The sequence below is a fragment of the Dermochelys coriacea genome, chromosome 6 (genome assembly GCF_009764565.3).
Source record: "Dermochelys coriacea isolate rDerCor1 chromosome 6, rDerCor1.pri.v4, whole genome shotgun sequence".
Lineage (NCBI taxonomy): Eukaryota > Metazoa > Chordata > Testudines > Dermochelyidae > Dermochelys > Dermochelys coriacea.
This window is the reverse complement of record NC_050073.1, coordinates 79388382-79413228: the sequence shown is the minus strand read 5'-3', so window position 1 is coordinate 79413228 and position 24847 is coordinate 79388382. Positions and strand designations below refer to the sequence as shown.

At 40.9% G+C, this 24847-nt stretch overlaps 1 protein-coding gene across 3 annotated transcripts in view; it reads right to left on the bottom strand.

Annotated features, from left to right (window-relative positions):
* ARHGAP5 (Rho GTPase activating protein 5) overlaps window positions 1–24847 on the bottom strand; it is a 72275-nt gene that overhangs the window by 42745 nt on the left and 4683 nt on the right. The window contains exon 2 of one of the 3 annotated variants that reach the window (XM_038405447.2): window positions 12039–12186. The exons of 1 other annotated variant lie outside the window; for it this stretch is intronic. In XM_038405447.2, coding sequence (XP_038261375.1) covers window positions 12039–12186 — 148 coding nt within the window. The remainder of the gene's footprint in view (window positions 1–12038; window positions 12187–24847) is intronic. One more of the 3 variants, XM_038405450.2, reaches the window with a different exon arrangement.

The following is a 24847-nucleotide window of genomic DNA, read 5'->3' as shown; positions in this document are numbered from 1 at the left end:
TTTTCTTCCTTTGGACTAATTCATTCCAAACTGAGAAATCCTTTGGGACCTGAAAAAGCAGGAAAGCTTGCTTTTCTTTTCCAGATTATGAACAAACAGGAAAATGAAATGAAGACGACTGAGTTAGCTGCAGAAGCCAATATTTTAAATTTCTCATGTTGATGTGGCTGACAGTCGATTTAATTTTTGCTGTTTTTTTTAAATATTTCATTTAACTATTTTAGTTAAAAACAAGTTTAAAAAAAATCTGATTTTAAAAAACTTAAAATGTTTAACTAAATTCAAAAATTCATTTGCTTGTTTTGATAAAATATTGTATGTTTGCTGCTGAATAAAAAAATCCAGAATACTTAATGTTGTTGTTTTAGTTAAATAAAGCAATGCAAATGGCTGTCTGGTGATGTTCTCCTCCTAATACAGCGTGGCAAGAAAATCCTCCAAATATTAAATGATTAACCTGTTGAATTAGAGATCATCTCACAATGACTTCATAAATATCTGCTTCATTACCTTTGGTAAACGAAATAACCAAACAATCATTAATTTTCTGATACAGCTGTAAAACTAATCTGAAAAGTTTTCAAAATAAATCAAATCACTTTAAAAATTATAATCTGTACCTTCCAAAAATGAAACCTACATCTATCTCTGAGTTGTGAAGAATATGTATTAAGGTTATAACCACCACCAAGAATGCACTTTTATGTAGAAATCCATGATTAAATCGAGTCTTCCTGAATAGTGATTTAAACCATGATTTAAATCAAGTTGATTTAAATCAAATCCACCCTGGCTATTTTCAATCTCTCTTCAGTCATTTCAAAAGCTCTGTGCCGTACTAGGACTCCTCAACACTAATACTAAATATGTTCTGTACTTGGAAGTTTGAACCTAAAGAGACTAAGGAGGAAAACAGAATTAAACAAGAATAGCGTATAATAGCTGACAACTATCGGTTTGTGGTATGCTAAACAGTGGGGGGTGGGGCGAGGAAGAAGTCATGGGCATGCTCCCATACCTCTGAAAATGAAAGAAAGGCAGTTTTCCTACTAATGACAATTAGATTCACATATGGCCAAATGGATTTTAGTATCTTAGCCTTCAGTTGTATGTATTATTATTTTAGTTCAATTACATAACAAACATGAAAGCCATGCAGCATGGGACCACTGAGACTTCCTCAGAGGTAGATATGCCCGTGACTTCAAATACTGTTACAGCTATCAAACCCAACAATTGCATAACACCTGCTGAATCAGACAAATCTTTTCCTTCCTCAACAATGAGAGAAATGATACAGCCTTGTGAGGGAGGGATGGCTCAGTGGTTTGAGCATTGGCCTGCTAAACCCAGGGTTGTGAGTTCAATCCTTGAAGGGGCTATTTAGGGATCTGGGAAAAAAATTGGGGATTGGTCCTGCTTTGAGCAGGGGGTTGGACTAAATGACCTCCTGAAGTTCCCTTCCAACCCAGATTTTCATGATTAAAAGCACTGGACTGTTACTCAGAAAATTCTTGGTTAATTTTCCATGTCCACCACAGATTTCCTGTGACCTTCAACATGTCAATCTCTCTGCACCTAAAAACTCCCAATCTGTAAAATGGGTTAATCATATATTTCTCCCACTCTGTCTTGTCTATATAAACAGTTAAGTTTCTTGGTCCAGAGATTACATCTAGTGTAACCCAATGCCAGTTAGGGCTGCTAGGCACTGCTGTAATACAAAGAATATATATAATAGTGTCATGATCCACACAGGAAGACTGGTGTATCCTGATACATCTGGGGCAGGAAGTCTTTCAGTTGGGGTGTGGCAAGCAGGACTCTTAAGCAATGCCCAAGGTACCATGAAGCAAAATCACTTGCTTTCTGCCACATTTGGAGCAGTACATTGGAAATTCTGGATCAGCCTCTAATACATTTAAAATAAATATTTTAAACTAAATACACAAAAGGAGTATAATCCAAATAGTACTTGTTTTTATTTTGTTATATTAAGTTTAATATGCTTTTCCTAAATTTTTCAATGATCCACCTACTTTTGTATTGACAATATAAAACTGCATTGCAGAATTTATGTGGGGGAAAAATCTAATCAATTCTTGTTTCTGTATTAGGAATGAAGTCCCATGCAGAGATTCAGAACAGAGCACCCTGCCTGCTCAGAAACACAGATTGCCAGGAATATATTACCTCAACTTGCCATTTTCTGCACTGACTCCCCAGTGACACACAGACTAATTTTTCAGAGTCCTACGTGACAGAATGTTTCTCTGTCCATGACAGCCTCCCATGACAGCTACACTGGTACAATGAAACTGTTGATCTATATGGCAAACTTATGACTGCAAGAACAGAACTTTCCTGGGAGCCAAATCAAGACAATGGAACTCACTGCCAGATGAAATAAGAATGGCCAGCATTAGCAGAATTCAGAGCTAAGTGCAAAACTCACTTAATCTAAGCTTTCCTACAATAGTACAGTCAGCTTTTAGCAACTACAAATGTTACGAAAATTTGTTCTTTTTATGTAAAAGCTTCCTTTTAGTAGGAAGGTCTACTAAACCTTGCAGTCAATCTTCAGCCTATGTACTGATCTGAGGAGAGAATCAGACCGGTTAGCCACTGGCAGTAAAGAAATGGTCCTTTTCCTGGAGAGGCCAATAGTTTGAAAACTTTAACATCTAAGAATACTGTAATTATAACTAGAAGTCAACGTGAACATTTGTAACAGTGAACTCTAACATAAAAACTATGAATTTGCAGTTCTCTAATGAAGATCTTAAGAATTTTCTCCTCCACTTTAACAGCTACCAGTTCTTATAATAGCAGTGTTTTAGCCCAGGATAAACTAGATCTGATGAGATTCTCAGATAAACACATACAAGTTTTCCTATACAAAGGAAGGTTAATAAGTAGAGCATAATTTTAGCACACTGTGTAGTCAGAGTGGGAGATAAAAATGTTAAGAACTGTACATACAATTTACATAACTGTTTCCACCTTACAGAGATACTACAGTAGACTATACTTTCCTGCTAAATACAGTTTCAGTTAAGCGAACATGCCCACTTTCCAGAACTTTGAGAGAGTGGGACGTCCTTGAATTTTTCACCTATGTAGATAAAACTTGCAGGATCCTAACATGTTAAGTCCCTTCCTTACCTCAGTAGAAGTGTGGCAATTATCCAAAAAAGGCCATATTTTTGGAATTTAATATACCCACCATATACACACCCACATCATATAGGATTTGAAAGTTATTTAGATGAGATCTGATGTGGAGCTGCCAAGTGGTGCCGTAAGTCAGTAGGCGAGGTGAAACAATGGTACCCATAATAAGAAAAGGGACTTTTTTTTTTTTTTGCACAGTTCCAGAAACATTGCAACATGACTACTGACTATAGTTATTACCAATTACATTAATCTCAACACCTTAATGTGGTATTTATTGGTCAAAGCTCCCAAATGACAGCATATTAAGAGATTTTTAGTGGTTTTGAATGGTCAAGGGTTTCCCTCCCTGCCCCCCTGAAATGATTAAACTGTTTAACATAGCAAATAACATTTTGCAACATATTAACATGAAATATTTTCACGCTGCATATTCTTAATTGTTGAAGTATTTCACAAGCGATTATAACAGTTTTCTATATTTGTAACTGAACACTGCTGACCAGAACAGCCTCAAACTAAAGGTTATGCACCAAGAGCATGTGTTCTCATAGCTCACACAGCATAGCTGGCAGATATAAATGTATGTGAATTCCGAATGTAATGCTTCTCGATTTGTAAGTTTTTATTCATAAATGCATCCTCTAGTCTTCTTAAGGCAGGCCTACACTACGGCAGGGATAGACACACTGAGATCGATCCACAGGCGGTTGACGTAGCGGGTCTAGTAAAGACCCGCCAAATCGACTGCATATCACTCTCCAGTTGACCCCTTCTCTACCCCTGACGAGAAAAGTAAGGTAAGTCGACGGGAGATTTTCTCCCATCGACCCCCTGCGGTGTAGACTCCGCGGTAACTCGACCTAAGGTACATCGACTCCAGCTATGTTATTCATGTAGCTGGAGTTGCGTAGCGTAGGTCGACTTACTGCAGTAGTGCAGACAGCCTTAGTACAAGGTTTTAAATTTGTAATAGCCTGTGCATGAACTACTAGATTTTGAAATATTCTAGAGACTAGCTCTATAATTCTGTGTCCCTTACGCACAGGTCAGTATTAGTGTTATGCATGACAATACACAGCTTCATAGTATGAATATGCAAAAGCTATTCATAATAGAGAAAGTGGCCGCCCAACAAGAAGTAGTGAAGACAAAGTTCACAAACGTTCGCGACGTGACTGAGAGACTGCCGAGACTCATCATGCCCTCGGATCGCTACCCCTTCCTGCTTCTCCACGTGGGCACCAATGATATTCCCAAGAATGACCTTGAGCAGATCACTGCAGATTACATGGCTCTGGGAAGAACGATAAAGGAGTTTGAGGCGCAAGTGGCGTTCTTGTCCATCCTCCCAGTGGAAAGAAAAGGCCTGTGTAGACACCATCGAACCGTGGAAGTCAACGAATGGCTACACAGGTGGTGTCGGAGAGAAGGCTTTAATTCTTTGACCAAGAAGGAGGAGTGCTAGGCTCCACCTAACGAAGAGAGGGAAGAGCATCTTAGTAAGCAGGCTGACTAACCTAGTGAGGAGGGCTTTAAAACTAGGTTCACCAGGGGAAGGAGACCAAAGCCCTGAGGTAACTGGGGACGTGGGATACCTGGAGGAAGCACGAGCAGGAGAGTGCGAGAGGGGAGGACTCCTGCCTCACAGTAAGAAAGTAGGACAAACAGCAAGTTATCTCAAGTGCCTATACACAAATGCAAGAAGACTGGGAAACAAGCAGGGAAAACTGGAAGTCCTGGCACAGTCAAGGAAATATGATGTAACTGGAATAAGAAGAGACTTGGTGGGATAACTCACATGACTTGAATACTGTCCTGGATGGATATAAAAAGTTCAAGAAGGACAGGCAGGGAAGAAAAAGTGGGGGAGTTGCATTGTATGTAAGGGAGCAGTATGACTGCTCAAAGCTCAAGCATGAAACTGCAGAAAAACCTGAGAGTCTCTGGATTAAGTTTAGAAGCGTGAGCAACAAGGGTGATGTCATGGTGGCAGTCTGCTATAGACCACCAGACCAGGGGGATGAGGTGGGACGAGGCTTTCTTCCGACAACTCACAGAACTTAGTAGATGGCAGGCCCTGGTTCTCATGGGAGACTTCAATCACCCTGATATCTGCTGGGAGAGCAATACAGCGATGCACAGACAATCCAGGAAGTTTTTGGAAAGTGTAGGGCACAATTTCCTGGTGCAAGTGCCGGAGGAACCAACTAGGGGCAGAGCTTTTCTTGACCTGCTGCTCACAAACTGGGAAGAATTAGTAGGAGAAGCAAAAGTGGATGGGAACCTGGGAGGCAGTGACCATGAGATGCTCGAGTTCAGGATCCTGACACAAGGAAGAAAGGAGAGCAGCAGAATACGGACCCTGGACTTCAGAAAAGCAAACTCTGACAACCTCAGGGAACTGATGGGCAGGATCCTCTGGGAGAACAACATGAGAGGGAAAGGAGTCCAGGACAGCTGGCTGTATTTTAAAGAATCCTTATTGAAGTTACAGGGACAAACCATCCCGATGCATAGAAAGAACAGTAAATATGGCAGGCAACCAGCTTGGCTTAACAGTGAAATCCTTGCTGATCTTAAACACAAAAAAGAAGCTTACAAGAAGTGGAAGACTGAACAAATGATCAGGGAGTATAAAAATATTGCTCGGGCATGCAGGAGTGAAATCAGGAAGGCCAAATCACACCTGGAGTTGCAGCTAGTAAGAGATGTTAAGAGTAACAAGAAGGGTTTCTTCAGGTATGTTAGCAACAAGAAAAAGTCAAGGAAAGTGTGGGCCCCTTACTAAATGAGGGACGCAACCTAGTGACAGAGGATGTGGAAAAAGCTATGGAGAAAGAAGCGGTTCGAGACTATTTAGAAAAGCTGGACGAGCACAAGTCCATGGGGCCAGATGTGCTGCATCCGAGAGTGCTAAAGGAGCTGACGGATGGGATTGCAGAGCCATTGGCCATTATCTTTGAAAACTCATGGCGATCGGGGAAGGTCCCGGACGACTGGAAAAAGGCTAATGTAGTGCCCATCTTTAAAAAAAGGGAAGGAGGAGGATCCTGGGAACTACAGGTCAGTCAGCCTCACCTCAGTCCCTGGAAAAATCATGGAGCAGGTTCTCAAGGAATCAGTTCTGAAGCACTTAAGAGGAGAGGAAAGTGATCAGGAACAGTCAGAATGGATTAACAAGGGTAAGTCATGCCTGACTAGTATAATTGCCTTCTATGACAAGATAAAGAGTACTTGTGGCACCTTAGAGACTAACAAATTTATTAGAGCATAAGCTTTCGTGAGCTACAGCTCACTTCATCGGAAAGCTTATGCTCTAATAAATTTGTTAGTCTCTAAGGTGCCACAAGTACTCTTTTTCTTTTTGCGAATACAGACTAACACGGCTGCTACTCTGAAATATGACAAGATAGACATAGATGGCTCTGGCTCTGTGGATGAGGGGAAAGCAGTGGACGTGTTGTTCCTTGACTTTAGCAAAGCTTTTGACACGGTCTCCCACAGTATTCTTGCCAGCAAGTTAAAGAAATATGGGCTGGATGAATGGACTATAAGGTGGATAGAAAGTTGGCTAGATTGTCGGGCTCAACGGGTAGTGATCAATGGCTCCATGTCTAGTTGGCAGCCGGTATCAAGTGGAGAGCCCGAAGGGTCGGTCCAGGGGCCGGTTTTGTTCAATAACTTCATAAATGATCTGGAGGATGGTGTGGATTGCACCCTCAGCAAGTTTGCAGATGACACTGAACTGGGAGGAGAAGTAGATACGCTGGAAGGTAGGGATAGGATACAGAGGGCCCTAGACAAATTAGAGGATTGGGCCAAAAGAAATCTGATGGGGTTCAACAAGGACAAGTGCAGGACGGAAGAATCCCATGCACCATTTACAGACTAAGGACCAAATGGCTAGGCAGCAGTTCTGCAGAAAAGGACTTAGGGGTTACAGTGGATGAGAAGCTGGATATGAGTCAACAGTGTGCCTCTGTTGCCAAAAAGGCCAATGGTATTTTGGGATGTATAAGTAGGAGCACTGCCAGCAGATCAAGGGATGTGATCGTTCCCCTCTATTCGACATTGGTGAGGCCTCATCTGGAGGACTGTGTCCAGTTTTGGCCCCACACTACAAGAAGGATGTGGAAAAATTGGAAAGCGTCCAGCAGAAGGCAACAAAAACTATTAGGGGACTGGAACACGACTTATGAGGAGAGGCTGAGGGAACTGGGATTGTTTAGTCTGCAGAAAAGAAGAAAGAAGGGGGATTTGGTAGCTGCTTTCAACTACCTGAAAGGGGGTTCCAAACACGATGGATCTAGACTGTTCTCAGTGGTAGTAGATGACAGAACAAGGAGTAATGGTCTCAAGTTGCAGTGGGTGAGGTTTAGGTTGAATATTAGGAAAAACTTTTTGACTAGGAGGGTGGTGAAACACTGGAATGCGTTACCTAGGGAGGTGGTGGAATCTCCTTCCTTAGAAGTTTTTAAGGTCAGGCTTGACAAAGCCCTGGCTGGGATGATTTAGTTGAGGATTGGTCTTGCTTTGAGCAGGGGGTTGGACCAGATGACCTCCTGAGGTCCCTTCCAATCCTGATATTCTATGATTCTCTGAACTGAAGAGGGATGAAAAACATGTTACAGCTCTTACCAACCATGTCATTAACAATCTGACAAACCCATTGATCCTGAATCACATCTAGAAGTGAATATCAGTAACATCAGATATACAAGAGACTCTACTGACAATAGCAGATGTTGGTGAAGAACAAGTGAGAAGTACACTTGATTCTGATGGGATATCTAGCTTCTTCAACTCAGTCAAGAAAATCTGTCATCTAAACATTTGCTGACATGGCCAAGACGACCAAATTTGAAGTCTGGCAAGGGAAGGAGAATCACAGCAGCTATCATCCAGAAATTGCTTCCACAGAGCCCTGTCCTTAGCAAGACAAACATGTTTCAATGGGAACTGTTCTTAGGCATATAGTCCTGTTGGGTGATTATGTCAGACAAAGCTAAATTAGGGCATCAACTAGGAGATCAAGCTGAAAGAATCCATGAGCTAAAAACCCACAAGAAAACAATCCACAGTGTACATCAGCGATGCCATGGCCATCATACCAATGATGGCTGGAGACAAACTCCACACTTCCGATGAATTGGCTGCTGAGCCTTTGATGCGTGTCCTAAAAGGATTAATTCTGTAATCCAAGTCTTTGAAAGATATGACAATAGTATCTCTAAAAAATGCAGAAAGATAGCACAAGACAGGATATAAGGTTAAGATGCAAGTGATTGGTGGATGCTCTGTGCCTCCATGGACACCCTTTGACATTCAACAAGCAGTCACCTGTAAAATTCCCCAGTTAATATAGGGTTCAAAATGCACCAGAGAGTGAAGCAGCACACCCAGTACAAAACCACTCCTTCTTGCTGGACACTTTCCCTGTTATTAAGTAGCAAAGTCTATCACCAGCAAAAGTGTTGAAGCCCAAGACTTATACAGTACAGTAACGCCTCACTTAATGTTGTAGTTATGTTCCTGAAAAATGTGACTTTAAGTGAAATGATGTTAAGCGAATCCAATTTCCCCATAAGGAATGTAAATGGAGGAGTTAGGTACCACCAAAAAAATTTTTTTGCCATACAGTACAGTACTATAGTTGGGTGATGCCCCTGCTTTACCCCACACAGGCACAACCCACTGGCACTGGAGATAATGAGGCAGGCAAGGAGGCTGAAGGTGCTCTGGCTAGGAGAAGCACGTTGCGCAGCAGCAGCTTCCCCTACTCTGCAAGCACCAGGGGCAGGGGGCTCAACCTTGACCTCTCCCACTCCACCCCTTTCCCCAAGCCCCCACCCTTAACCCGCCTCTTTTCCCCCCTCACCTTCCCCCTTTACTCCACAGGCCTCATCCTCACTCCTCCCCCTTCCCTCCTGCCCGCAGCAATCAGTCGGCTCGCAACATTCAGAGGGCAGGAGGGTGGGGAGGAAGGAGTAAGGACTCAGCACACAGCCTCCCCCCTTCCTCCGCTGCCTGCGGCAATCAGCTAGTTTGCAGCGTTTGGGAGGCAAGGGAGGAAGGGGGAGCCTGCGCTGAGTCCTCGCTCCTCCCCCCTCCCTCCTGAACGCCACAAGCCAGCTGATTGCCAAGGGCAGGAGGCGGGGTTGATCCGCAGGGTCTGCCGGAGGGCAAGAGGCACTGTGGGGGGGAGGGGGCATAGGGGAGCAGATAGGGGGCCTGTCAACTGTGGGCAAAGCAGGCAGTCAAACGATGTTCTAGCAAAGCATTGCACAACTTTAAATGGAACTTGTTCTGTAATTGAGCAGGGACGTAAGATTGAAACAACGTTAAGCAAGAGAATGTTAAGTGGGGAGTTACTGTACTTAAGAGGAAGCAGACAGAAGGATGTTTCTGCATGCTGTATATGCCAATATGGGTTTTGGGCCTCTTGGTGTCAAAGGAACCATAGTAATTCGGTCACATGACAGATGTTTTGGTCCTTGCTGTTCATTCTTTTAAAAATTGAACACATAAGATATATGGACTGTAACAGTCACCACTATCAGCACAACTGACGAGCTTCATTTCATATCTGTGCATGCAATTTGTGATGCACTCACTCCTGACTTCTGCAACATACTTCCTGCTGTACACGCATTAACAGGATGTGACTGTCATCCCTATTTGGTATTTGGGCGGTGGGGGGGAAAATCTGTGTTTAATGCTGTTAACACAAATGGAGCTTACCACTTCAGAGTCCTGCCAAGTTAGGAGAGCCTGACGGGCATGCTGCAATTTCTGCAGCAAGGAAGTTGGTAGGAGTGCTGTATGACCAGAGTGAAAAAGAAAAGGAGACCCACAGAGATCTGAATTGCTCATGCCTCAATCTAGCCATCAAAAAGGACCAGTCACTGGCCAAATTCCCACTATGTGAGGACAGTTTTGAAGAGCATGTCAAAAGAGCATCATGGCAAACAAAGATTTGGATGTCTCTGTGCACCAGAGCCCCCTCCCACACTCCGAACCCCTTGGCCCCAGCCCAGAGCCTGCGCCTACTCCCAAACCCCAACCCCCTATCCCAGCCCAGTGAAAGTGAGTGAGGGTAGTGGAGAGCGAGCGACCGGGGGGGGGGGGGTGGATGGAGTGAGCGGGGCAAGGCAGATCCTGGGTTGCACTTAAATTCAAAAAGTGATCTTGTGTGTAAAAACTAAAACTAAAAACTAACACACCTGCTACTCTGAAACCTGTCATAAAAGGAAGAGTAACCCACTTTCCAAATCATTAGAGCTTTCCCTCCTGCCCCCCCCCAGCAGAAGTCATATTTTCATCCCCTGTGTTTGATAACAATTACAGTTTGAATACTCCAGGTATTTGGATGTTATTTTTATCAATTAATTATTTTAAATCAACTTTTCTCAGAGAATTGAAAGTGCTCTCAAAATTAAATGTCCAATTTCTTATTTGACAGCTAAAAGACCTATGAATATGCAAGAGTTTATTTAGATAATATTGCATATTACCTATCTGTAGACTTTCTAAAAATTAATTTTTCCAAAATATCTGTGAATAAAAATGTTATTTTAACTTAAAAAAAAGAAGGAGTACTTGTGGCACCTAATTTGTTACTCTCGAAGGTGTCACAAGTACTCCTTTTCTTTTTGCGGATACAGACTAACATGGCTGCTACTCTGAAACCTTATTTTAACTTAGAACATTTTATTCCCATTTTTAAGAGAACATTTTTGATTTAGGCAATGGATTCACCACCAACAAACATATTCATTTGTCATACTCTGGTAACATTTGCAAGCCAACATCAAGTAGACTACTGTTATACAGTGCCTTCTCTCTCTCTCTCTCTCTCTCTCTCTCTCTTTTTGGGGTGGGGGTCAAACACCAGCTCTTGCCTTCAGGCATGGAAGCCATGAAAGAAAAGTGTTAGAGACAGACAATTCAGTTTCTTAATTCTCTGATCCTACAAAAGGTCAATGCCTGTTCAGTTCATCTAATGTATGGACATCATATCAATGCCATGTAGAACAGATGGAACTTCTCCATGGTGATGACTATTAGTCATATCACCTGTAGTAGCTCTCTTAGAAACATTACAACAGCACATACTAAACAGCATTTGTATTATTGATTAAAAATATCCAGTTTCATTTTACTAGCAATAGATATACTTTGTCACTCTATGATCAATGCTACAGGGGGATAAGAATGCTGGCCAATATGAATCAGTAACATCTTAGTATGATACTTCCACTAGCCTAAAAAAAAATACAAAACAGATTAAATGTGTGTGTTATGTTGTATTACAGAATGTGCATGCATATACTGTTTTCAAATATTTTTCACTATTAGAGAATCCTCAGAAGAGTTAAACTGGACTACACAATCGAATTATTTTTCTTTCAATGTACTGCATGAACAGTAATTTCTACATGAAAAATGTTAACTATCATAAGAGAACCACTAAGAAGAGCAATTGTCAATTTAAAAAGAAAATTTAAGTTGTTAGAAAGGATTTTATTGAACAAATTGCACTCACATTAAAATCAAGAAATTGTTTTCACCACCTGAAAAATGTGGATTGAGTTTTTTTAATATATGATTACGCAAAATATATTAGTGACAATGATGGTGCCATTGTGTTAAAGTTCTAAATAATTCTACTGATATTAAAAATGAAGCTAGCCACTATTTAAAGAGCTGCAGTGGCTATATTTAAAAATTGTGTGTGTAAATACCCATAAAACCAGTCATTTGATCTAAACATATAAAATCAATTTCACAACTAAACGAAAGACATACATTCCTCACTGAAAAGAGTAAAAATCTTTCTTCCAACAATACTTCTATCCTACCTGTATCTTCAATAAATTCCACACATTTTTCAACAAACAGTGGTATAGGCTTCTCAGATGTAACCAGATCCTGTAGGGGCATCCCAAAGTAATTACTTTCCCAGTTTCTACGAGTTGGAGGATTGAATGCCTTAGTTTTCTTTTTCTGCTACAACAAAACATACCACAGTTACTCCAAAAATATTATTAAGCAGTGTAATAAAACATTCACAATACAAACCCTTAATTAAGATCACATCTACAGTATATGAGTTTTCCTTAACGGCAAAACTTAAGTAAAAAGACATTTAAAATAGTGTGCTTTAAGTAAAAAGCATTCACTCATTTCCATTATGTTAGGTCATATCTGCACCAGAAAGTAAACAGGATGATTTAAAAAAAAAAAAAAAAGACAAGAATAAATATGCAGCCCCAGGAATACAATATACTATTTGTCTAGAGTTGCAATGATGATTTTTCTTCTGTATTTAAACTAATTAACATGTTAACATGAAACACCATTCAGAGTGAAATTATAATGATGCCATCTTTCACAACAAAACTACATAAGTCAGTTATGATTATGTATACACAAAAACAGATGTAATAAAGATTCACATTGACAACAAAAGAGGAAAGAATATTTCTGCATCTTTTGAGAACCAAGTTGCTAGAACTCTGAATGACTCTTCAGTATGTTTTATATTAAGGATACTGCATTCTGCACACTAGTTATTTTACAGACAGACAGACACGCAGAATATCCCACAACAAATGTAAAATAAAAGTATAATGTAGCATCAGCTTGACATCTAGGACCCATTCATTGGTGCTTATTAAAAATTTTGCCATTCAGCTTGTGATTTTGGCTAAAAAAAAAAGTTTGTACTGGGTGAAAACTAAAGAGAAAATAGCTGAATTTCGTGTCCAAGTCTTTTACCATTAGCATGTGCAGGAACTTTCCACAATGAAATTCATGTTTCAGCTACTAAACTGATGAAAATAATCCTGATATTAAACATTTTATTTGTCAAAAATGTAGTACCACTGGACTGTTGGCAGCTACGTATCCACTTATTTTTACATTTCACTTGTAAAATCAGCACCTAAATGTGGAAATTAAACTAGCAACCAGAAATAAATTTTTACATTTCATTTACAAGTTACAGACATACTAAAATGTCAAACTAAACTAAGATCAGAGTCAAGTATGTGTCAACACAAAAATGCAATTATGAGTCAACACTTATAAAATAGTGCAAGAGTAGTGAGCGGGGGGCCCTCTGAAAACCACAAAAGCTTTTAAATTTGTTAAGCAACTTTTCAATAAAACATTATTTAAACTGCTGACCATAATTACAGTTCTGCTGATACGTCCACAAGATTATCAGCTGAATTAATATTTAGAGTACAGCATATAATCCAAGATTTTATATTAGGAAAAAAATTCTATACCAAATCATCATCTTGCAAGACGCAAGGACCTATTAGGATATATGAAGACAGAATTTTTTGGAAGTTATTTCTTCTGAAATTTCACACAATTTCTTCAATCTCATGTTTACAGGAGGGTATTTTCCTTGGCGTGAAAGTAATTAAACGTGCATCTGTTTCCAGTCAAAGCAAACTGAAGTTGCACAGGATAAAACACAGCAACATCCTTCCCAATAATGTGAAAAAAACCAGACTTCAATAGAAATGTCTACCTTCTAACCTGCATATAACAGATTATTAAAAGTGACTGCTTCCCCCCAAAGCTGAGTATTTGTAAGTTATTTATTACCCCTTTGCCTACTGCAGTGCTGCTCCTTCTAAGGAGACTGATTAGACCAATAACACCCTCCCTACCTCACACGAGTGTTGTGAGGGATAAAATTAATGAAATGATGGAGAAGCACTCGCATACTACAGTGAAGATGGATACAGGTGTTTGGTGTTTTCCTGAGGAGGCAAGGAGAAGGCCAGAAGCAGTGCTGGTGCATCTTACCATTGGAGCAATTTGAGCAGGACAGGTAAGGCAACTGAGGCAAAGCCATGCCTGAACATGAGCACCATATTCTGTGCACAGCCACTCCACTGTTGGCAGTGGAATAGGGCAAGAGAACAAAACACTAAGAGGGATAAAAAGTGTGTTTTTCTCAGGGTCAGTTCTCACCCTCATCAACTCCTTTCTTCAGAGATCCCTCTAAGTATGTGCTTCACTCATAGTTCAAGCATAAGGGACTTAGGATGTTTGGCTTTGAAAAGACTTGACAGTGTGCGTACTTCCTGACCTTGAAGCTCCTGCAGGAGAAAGACCATGCTGCACTCAAATGAAAGCTGACCCACTGCCAATAAGATTAAAAGCTGCAGGAACAGCAGTGTGAACCTCAACACTGAAATTTCCTTGTTTTTGTGTACTTGACTTTGCAACTGTAATATTTTCTTAAGATACTTTTAAAGGTAACTTCCTAATTTTTTTAAAAGCCTATTGAAAACAAAAAAAAACCCACAGGAGTAACATGTGGAACCATTATGACTACCAGACAGCTCATTAGAAGAGTTGGAACCATGAAAGCCAGAGCACAGATCACCCAAACTACTTGAAGTAACTGATAGCAGTTAGCCTCTATTCAGAAAAGAAACTATGAAGGGAAAAGACATTTTGCCAGTGCGTTTCACAGCTATTTGGAAGACAGCACAGGTCTATTGAGACTCCAAGACCCTGGATTCAAGTCAAAGTTCTGGAGGAGAACGTTTTCTAGGAGTTAGACACACTTCTGCACTTCCCCTTCACAGATACTCCCTGCCCTTATCTGCTCCTATTTCCCCGTCACACTCCTGCCCCACCCCCTCCACCTTCCAAGCTCCTATCCACATGCACATGCCTCCTGCCCTCTTACCACCTGTTTTTAGCCTGTCTATTCCAGCTTGTCCCTGCCCTCCCTCTCTGCATTCATCAAGCAAGTTAAATTATTTCCTCCACTACTGCATGGTGCCTGGGTAAAACGGGTTTATTCAGGGTGGGACAGAGGGGCATTCACTACACAGGAAAGTTTTCCTGCTCCGCATTTTTGTGCTCAGCACTACACAGCCAGCTCTGGTTAGCTAGGACGAGATAGTGCAGGAAAAGTCCTCAGTTTTGCCAACCCCCAAAAGTTTTAAAATCAAGAGTCAGATACCAAAATAATCACGATTGGCCCAAAAAACAAATATTTTTTTAAATACACCAAAAAGTACAAGAAAATTTTTTCATTTTTGAACTCCCCCCGACCATCCTGAATGCGTGTATGGCAAAACAGTGTGGCCAACTCTCCCAATTCGTAAAGTAAGGTGATTTTGGCCCCTGCTGCAGGAACTCTTGCGGGCTGCCTGATGATGTGGATCTTTCAACTTCTCTCCAAATCCCAAAATTTTAACGAATTCTGTGCTGTCTCTGGCATCATATTGACCTGTTCCCCAGCCGATCAATGTATGCACCTCCCAGCCATACATCTTCCTCTTGCGGATCAATGTACCTCTGCTCCTCCTGAGGTTCTTCACCATTCCTCCTCTGGGGGAGGGGGCTCGGGTCCAGCTCTCTCTCTCTCTCTCACACACACACACGCGCGCGCGCAAAAGGGGGGAGGGGAGGTTGAAGGAGTAGAGAAGAGCAAATCCATTTGTCACATTCAAAAATATAAGGTTTTGGACTTTGGGTGACAAAAGTCCCCTGAAAAATATGTTTGCAGAAGACAAAAAACTGGTGGTGATATTAAAAGGCCTCCCCCCACCAAGTAGATTCATGGGTAGGAGTACAATGACACACATATATTGTTTGTGACTTATAATATTTAAATATAAATATGAAATAGCTAAATGTAAGATTAAGAGTTACATTTTAATAATTTATATTTATGAACAGTGAATGAACTTAGATAAGGTAACACTTAAGTCAAGGCCTTACTGGCATGAGTGTGGTTTTGCCAATTCTCCTCCTCTCATACAGATTTGCTTAAAATTATGTTATTATTGACAGGTCAAAGGTGTCATGTTGTGCTGGAAATTCTGAGATAAAAATACACAAACCTCTAATAACGAGAACCCCCTTCTCATGGAAAAATCCAGGGGAAGGATGACACTGAAACATGACGACATGGAAATTAAACAGCAAAAGTTGTAAAAACTGAAGCGTGTGCATGCGTATTACCTAAAATGCTTGCTTAATGTGCTTAAAATTGACTGAAGGTTAAAAAACATGTAATGAGGAAATGTATAAAAGGACCGAAATAAATAAGGCTCAAATTGGAGAAACAGCAGACCAGAGACTGAAGGAACAGACTAAGTGATCAAAGGAATTGACAACCATCATAGAGTATAGGAGAACTTTCAGGTGCCCCAGAATATGATAAATTGGGATCCATAACAATTCTGTCTTATTGTTTATTGGCTGTCAGAAATGTATGTTCAGACAGCGTAAGTGACAATTCTGTCTGAAATTGTATAAATAAAGGCAGAAATTAATTAAGCCTAAATTGGGTGGACTCAGTTTCCCACCTTAAATCCCAACTGGGTCCATTTAATATTTATTTTCAAAATGGGCAAAAATCTTCAGCCACATTTATAGAAACATTTAAAAATAATGCTACTATGTTTCAATCATGAAGGGAAATTTAAGTGAATTATAAACAGTACTTTTTAAACAAGTATTTGAACGTAAATGTTTTCCTGAAACATATGCCCAAAAGAGAGATCTGCCCTTCTGCTTACTACAATTTTAACTCAACATCATCACTTACAGTAGTTTTCCGTAGATTTTGTCGAGTGGAAGGATCGAGACATGCATGAATATCCTCCTGTAGCAGCCTGGTTTATAAATATTGTCATCCGCAACTCACTGGTAGCCGAAAAAACACTTACTTTCAAGCTTTTTAGCCTTTGGGCAATTGTTATATATGCTTTCTATAAAAAGATTAAATTCTTGCAGATTCATAAAGGTTGAACTAATAGGGATATTCAAAATCCAACAGCTATGGTGGTCCTGGCAGCACTATTAGGTGTTTTTCCATTTGCCACAATTTTAACTTCTGTGGACAAGTAAGTCATTGCTTGTCCTTTAGCTCAGTGTCTCCAAATTGTCCTATTCAACGTTCCCATATATGCAGTTATTGTGGCTTGAAAAGTGTCAATATATAATCAGGCTAGACATGCATCATGTAACTTTTGGGTTATCTTCTCTTTCATTTCCAAGCAATTCACTGTATAGCTGTAGTTAAAAAGTTAAACTGTGCAGATTCTTTATTTTCATACTTTGCATCTCCACCAAATTCCTCCACATGCCCAGTGTATGCTCAGTCACAATACAGCTTCTCCAATTTCTTGACCAGGAAAAGCAAAAATCACTTTTCCCCATTCATAAAATACACTACTAAAGGAGCACATTGCTATTATATCCTAAATTGACTTTACTTTGGATCACCAACCTATTTGTACATGTCCTAGAGTTCAAAAGACCATAAATTTTATAAAAGAACATGAGAGCTAACACATTTCTAAGTCTTTAACAGAAGATACTTCTGTTCTAACTTCTAACAAGGCAATACTTGTAGAACAGGCTGACTGCTGCCTCATGAACCATGGTGTATTTAGCCTATAAAGGTAAGAGGCTGTGGTACTAATGTCAAGTCTAAGGGGAATACACTGAACACCACGAGATGATTAATAGTACCTGGATCAAGAACCAGGTGAAGAAAAACAAACCATCTTCAACATCTTACTTCTAAAGTCAGTATTACAATTTACGAGCAGAACCTAAAGACCTTGTCTGTAATTAATTTCCATTTCAGGCATGAGTATAGCTGCAACAGCGCAAACCCTTAGTACAGATGAGGAAAACGTCAGTTTGCACTTGTGAAGTTTACCTGAATTTCAAGCAGGTGTGCGCCACCGTTGGAAATTGTGACTGTCTACAGAAAGGGTCTACATCAGTGCAGCTACACTAGTGGTTAAAAATGGGGCTAATTCCTGGTACAGAGAAATTCAAAGATCTAACAACTCCACACTGAACCCCAGTCCCATTATAGGTATAACTAAGGGTACATCTACACTGCAGCTACAGATATAATTTCCAATTCAGATAGACTACATGTGCTAGCTTTGACTCATCTAGCATGCTAGAAAATACCTCTGTAGAAATGGCAATGTAAGCAGCAGCATGGACTAGCCACCTGAGTTCAATCCTATCTGAAACCTAGGTAAGTACTCGGGCAGCTAGCCCACACCACTGCTGCCACCTCACTACTATTTTTAGTGCACTAGCTCAATTAAACACTAGTGCATGTACATCTACCCGAGCTTGAAATTACACCTTGGGTCTAAGGGTTATGTCTAATTTCCAAGGTAATTCCTGGAACCTTTTGGATTCAAGCCTCTGAAGTCAAGTCATACATTATCCCAGGAAAGGATGTGACAGGCCTGAGAGATCATGAATTAGTCAGACTGTAGGGAGAAAAGGATAATCTTCCATTGCTCTGAAGAAAAAGGAGCACAAATTACTGTCACCCCAAGCTCCCCTTTAGAACCAACAACATTCTGATCCAAAGGACTCCAAAAAGGTAAGAGGGCAGACAGACTGTCAAGAATCATCTCTGAGGGGCCCAGAATTCAGAAAGACAGGATTCCACACCCCTTCTGACTCCAAGACCCTTCCAAACCCAATGAATGCTATTGCCGGTACACTAAACTCTTATCACTGGCTCTTCACACTGGGCTCAAAGACAGTGCTCAGATTCTTCCCTTCTTTTTCCGATGATCAGAGACACAGGCATTGTCTACATTGGACTTTCATCAATGAAAGTTTTGTCGTTGAGGGGTGTGAAAAAACCACACAGCCCGAACAACAAAAGCCGTCGTGAACAGCGCTTCGTTGGCAGGAGAGCTTGCCCGCCGATAAAGTTACCCCCGCTCAGTGGTGGACTTTTTTTTTTTTTTGGGTCGGCAGGAGAGCTCTCTCCTACCGACAAAGAGCAGCTACACTGTGCACCTTTTAGGGTTCAGGGGAAAAAGGTCGCAGGGGGAGGGGAAGGGACGAGAAGGGACTTCTGTATAACTACTTAAACACAGCCTCCAGTCCAAGGCCAGAACCTCTGGATTTTGTGGACTGTTTCACTCTGAAGCAGCCCTGCATCCTGAGGGATTTAGGAGTCTCTGAAACAACAGGAATGAAAGAAACAGAAATAGTCCTATTAAGCTCAGCACTCTAGATTCTCTGTGTTAATGAAAGCTCCAGCCAATGCTCCTGCTTAACTTAATCCACAAAGCCAATACACTGACTGCAGAATCCTTTAGCAAAAGAACTTCTGAGGAACTTTCAGCATTTGGAGTACTGTTTTCTCTTGGATACTTTGTCCAAATACAATATCTGAGATCACTTGAATCTAGAGTCCTATGCAGAGCTGTTGCATTTGAGCAAATAGAAGAAGCAATGATAAACTTGCCCTAAACAAGGAAACATGTACATAAATTTTACTTCTTCCTAAGTTAGAAATGTTAAATAGTACTAAGCACTTAAAAGAGAAATGATGGGTCAGAGGCCCACTCCCTTAAATAATAGGAAAGGAACACAGAACAGGAGCCACAGCCCCTTTCAGACACACGTGAAGGCATGTATACCAGCCCCACATACTGATTTCCAGATGGTTCTGTGACTAATCGGCACTCTTAAGAGTGGGGATCTGCAATGGCAATACTTGATAGAAAAGCAACCAAAAACCTGGCAACTCAAATAAAAAAAACATTTAAAAAAAAGTGTTTTAATCTATAATCATTAGCCATGTACAAATCTGGACTCAACAGTTCCATGACATGCTGACCAAGACCATCTTAATCAAAGACATCAGCGATTTACAAAGATTCTTCTATTAGGACAAACATACACAGTACCAAGGAAAAGCCTGAAAAGTGCTTCCTTTAATTAAAACAAGCTGTTCTGGTCTCATCCTAAGCAAAAAAGCATCCATCTCCTAGCACAAATTAAATATAAAAGCCCCTCACAACCTGACCAGCTTATTGGATTTTTATTTTCTCAACAAAACTCAGCTATATACCTAGTTTCAACTATTAGAGAAAATCAAAATACTTACATTATACACCAATAACCCTAACTTTAAAGCAACAACATGGCAGCAGGGGTAGTTATTGATGTAGCTTTTTGCATTCAAATGTTTTCTGATTTTATATATATTTTATATTTCTTTACATACAGATATAAAGAAATCTTACTGGCAAATAACTAGAGCAAGATTTTCTTTGCTAAAGACATTTCTAAATAGAGAAACAGCAGCCACTCAAATACTGATGCAATATACTTTTATCCTCTCATCCAATTTGTATACTCTACAGAAAAATATTTTTATTTTTGGCACAGCACAAGAAAAAATTAGTTTGCCTAAGTTTTGTTTATTGTGTGGGTATTTTGTTTTAAATACTTACTTCTACTTCCAATAGTATATCAAGCTTTTTATATTAGACAAAAGAAAAGATGTGTATACATTGTCTTGGTTAGAGACTATGGCACAAATAGTCGACTCCAAGTGTAAAAGTCTATACTGGAAAATTCTGCCTTCAGAATTTTCAGAGGTAGATCGTGCCAAACCAACCTAATCTCCTTTTTTGAAAAGTAACAGATTTTTTAGATAAAGGAAATGCAGTGGATCTAATTTACCTAGATTTCAGTAAGGCATTTGATACCGTGCCACATGGGGAATTATTAGTTAAATTGGAGAAGATGGGGATCAATATGAACATCAGAAGGTGGATAAGGAATTGGTTAAAGGGGAGACTGCAACGGGTCCTACTGAAAGGCGAACTGTCAGGTTGGAGGGAGGTTACCAGTGGAGTTCCTCAGGGATCGGTTTTGGGACCAATCTTATTTAATCTTTTTGTTACTGACCTTGGCACAAAAAGTGGGAGTGTGCTAATAAAGTTTGCAGATGATACAAAGCTGGGAGGTATTGCCAATTCGGAGAAGGATCGGGATATTATACAGGAGGATCGGATGACCTTGTAAACTGGAGTAATAGTAATAGGATGAAATTTAATAGTGAGAAGTGTAAGGTTATGCATTTAGGGATTAATAACAAGAATTTTAGTTATAAGTTGGGGACGCATCAATTAGAAGTAACGGAAGAGGAGAAGGACCTTGGAGTATTGGTTGATCATAGGATGACTATGAGCTGCCAATGTGATATGGCTGTGAAAAAAGCTAATGCGGTTTTGGGATGCATCAGGAGAGGCATTTCCAGTAGGGATAAGGAGGTTTTAGTACCGTTATACAAGGCACTGGTGAGACCTCACCTAGAATACTGTGTGCAGTTCTGGTCTCCCATGTTTAAAAAGGATGAATTCAAACTGGAGCAGGTACAGAGAAGGGCTACTAGGATGATCCGAGGAATGGAAAACTTGTCTTATGAAAGGAGACTTAAGGAGCTTGGCTTGTTTAGCCTAACTAAAAGAAGGTTGAGGGGAGATATGATTGCTCTCTATAAATATATCAGAGGGATAAATACAGGAGAGGGGGAGGAATTATTTCAGCTCAGCACCAATGTGGACACAAGAACAAATGGGTATAAACTGGCCACCAGGAAGTTTAGACTTGAAATCAGACGAAGGTTTTTAACCATCAGAGGAGTGAAGTTTTGGAATAACCTTCCAAGGGAAGCAGTGGGGGCAAAAGATCTATCTGGTTTTAAGATTCTACTTGATAAGTTTATGGAGGAGATGGTATGATAGGATAATGGGATTTTGGTAAGTAATTGATCTTTAAATATTCAGGGTAAATAGGTCTAATCCCCTGAGATGGGATATTAGATGGATGGGATCTGAGTTACTATAGAAAACTCTTTCCTGGGTATCTGGCTGGTGAATCTTGCCCATGTGCTCAGGGTTTGGCTGATTGCCATGTTTGGGGTCGGGAGGGAGTTTTCCTCCAGGGCAGATTGGAGAGGCCCTGGAGGTTTTTCGCCTTCCTCTGTAGCATGGGGCATGGTTGACTGGAGGGAGGCTTCTCTGCTCCTTGAAGTTTTGAACCATGATTTGAGGACTTCAATAGCTCAGACATGGGTGAGGTTTTTCATAGGAGTGGTGGGTGACATTCTGTGGCCTGCGCTGTGCAGGAGGTCGGACTAGATGATCAGAGTGGTCCCTTCTGACCTTAGTATCTATGAATCTATGAATTGTCTTGGTTAGAGACTATGGCACAAATAGTCGACTCCAAGTGTAAAAGTCTATACTGGAAAATTCTGCCTTCAGGTACATAATTACTTTGCTTCATAGCAGACAGAAGATTAAAAACCTAAAGATTTTCCACAATCTTCTATGTGAAGAGTCCTCTGCAGTGCTATACAAGAGACCCAGATTAAATACCAAATCTTGCACTCCCTTAGCCAGAAAAGAAAGGAGAGTGTGTTTCAACAACAACTATTTAAACTGAGTAGCCAGAATTTTCTAAGGACATTTTATCTGGAATTTCTCAGCAACTATAGAATAGTAGGTGTTCGTGGCACCAACAGAGAAAGAGAGGACACCAGTCCATGCATGTTTGTTTCTTTAACATTCATTTTCTTTACATACTTACTGCAATCAAGCCGGAAGTTTCAATAGAGTTTTATGAATATATAGGCCATAAATCTATCTGAAACATACCAGTACATTCCACAAAGTATTTCTTGCCTAATGAGAACATAAAAATATTGTATTTTGTACCATACGTCATAGATGAAATAGTCACTTGCTGGGAAAGGTAGCCAATCTTATACCACCTCCTACAGCTGAACAATTGAAACTGATTAACAAATTTAAGAAGCCTGTATATATACACCCTTCTAACCAGGAATCTATAACAGCAGTCCTTTCATGGTTGAAGGGGGAAAAGTTAAAAAGCCTCAAAACAGAAGTCAGTAACAGTTTTATATTGGTGGTACTAGGAGAAACTGGATGTGTGTCATATGTGCAACATATCTCTTCTATTCAGTGAGGAACAGATATAGTATAAGAGTTGCTTTCTGCAATTATAAAATTCACTAAGTGCTAAAAGACTACATCTTTCTCCTGAGGACATTCTGCACCAAAAATTTAAAAATTCTGTGCACAATATTTTAAAATTCAGCAAATTTTGTCAAAAAATGTGGAAGCGCCAACATGGCATTGGGGAGCACAGGCCACTGGCTGCACAGAGGTGGGAGATCACTGTGCAGCTTCCCCTGCCCCGCCCCCGGGGACACGGACTCAGCAGTGAGGCTGCACCCAACCTGCACAGCGCAAGGACTGGGCCTTCCCCAGAAACATCCCAGGACCCTGTCCCTCCATGCCAGGTGCACCAGCTGTGGGCAGGCAGGCTCAGCAAGGCAGGATCCAAGTGTGGAGGGCCTTAGTGTGGGGGGGAATCCTGGTGTGGGTTGAGAGGGTTCTGTGTGGGGCAATCTGGGTGCAAACAACTCAGTGGGAGACCCAGTGCAGGAGGACATCTAACTGCACAGGTGCTTGTTGCGGGGGTTCTGGGTACAACTGTAATGGGACTCTGCAGGGGAGGCCCAGGTGAAGGTGGTTGGGGTTAGCAGGGGGTCAGCAGAGGGCAATAGAGCTGAGGAGCTCACTGGGGTGGGGATCCAGGTGCAGCTGGTTGGGGCTCGTTGCGGTGGGGATCCAGGTGCAGGTGGCTCACTGTGGTGGTCCAGGTGCAGGGGGAATGGGGCTCATCAGGGGGGTTCGGGAGATAAGGGACCAGCTCCCAGTACAGGGATCCCTCCTCCTACAGCTGAGGAGCCATGGTGCAAGGAGTGGGGAAAGGAGGGATGCGGCAAAGGGAAGGGAGTTCGCAAAGATTCCTGCAGCTGGGGAAAGAAATCTGGAGGGGGTTGACCCAGCCCCAGATGCTGTGCAGGGGAAGGGGAAGTCCTGTCCACCACACCCTAGCCAGGACTAGCAGCTGAGCCCGGCGCAGGGTAGGAACCACCAGCCGGATCTTCCCCAGTCCCACCTCTTGCCTCATAGTGATTTACCTCTCTGCCGGCTGCCCTGGGCACCCAAAACATACAGCTTGGGAGGGTCGCATGACTGCTCTTGTGGCTTCCCTTGACATTCTGACAGGGAAACAATTTTTCTGCAGGGAAGCAAAGAAATCTGCAGGGGACAAATTCTGCGCATGCACACTGTTGCAGAATTCCCACAAGAGTAATGACATCTAAGAAGTGTAGGAAAACACCCTTCTGAACTGAACTTCCTCTCTGCCGGAGAATCCTCCTATACTTAGGTGATCCTGCTGGAGCTATATATGCCAGCTTCAGAGCAATTTTGTGCCAGTTACGCAGTACTGCAAAGGACATTTTCAACTCTGCACAGCAAGACTGTTTGCACCCAAAGTAATAGGCACCCCTCAATTAGGTTTATTACAAAATTATTTAAAAGTTACTGAACTTAGTTAAAAAGCATAACTTTAAAGTGAGTATTTTTGTAACTACACAACTTTGTTGAAGATATTTCATGAATATGAAGGCTTTTTTTGTGCTAGTTTGAGAGCCTCAAGAAATTGGCAGTGACTTCGTACTGAATACCGTATTTCAGAAAGTAGTCCATTTATAAAATGTGGATTTTAATTTTACATGAAAAAATTGTTTTTAAATGCTATTCAAAAAGAGCAAATATAACCTTAAATTAATGGGAAATTCCGAGATTCTGCAAAAAGGCAACATCCATAAGATCTACCAATTATTTATATAGTGACCAAAACGTCAACTAATTGACCAAATGTGTTTCTGATATCATATTAAGTGAAAACTAGGAGTACAATGACCAAAGCATTCCTGTGAGACTAAAGT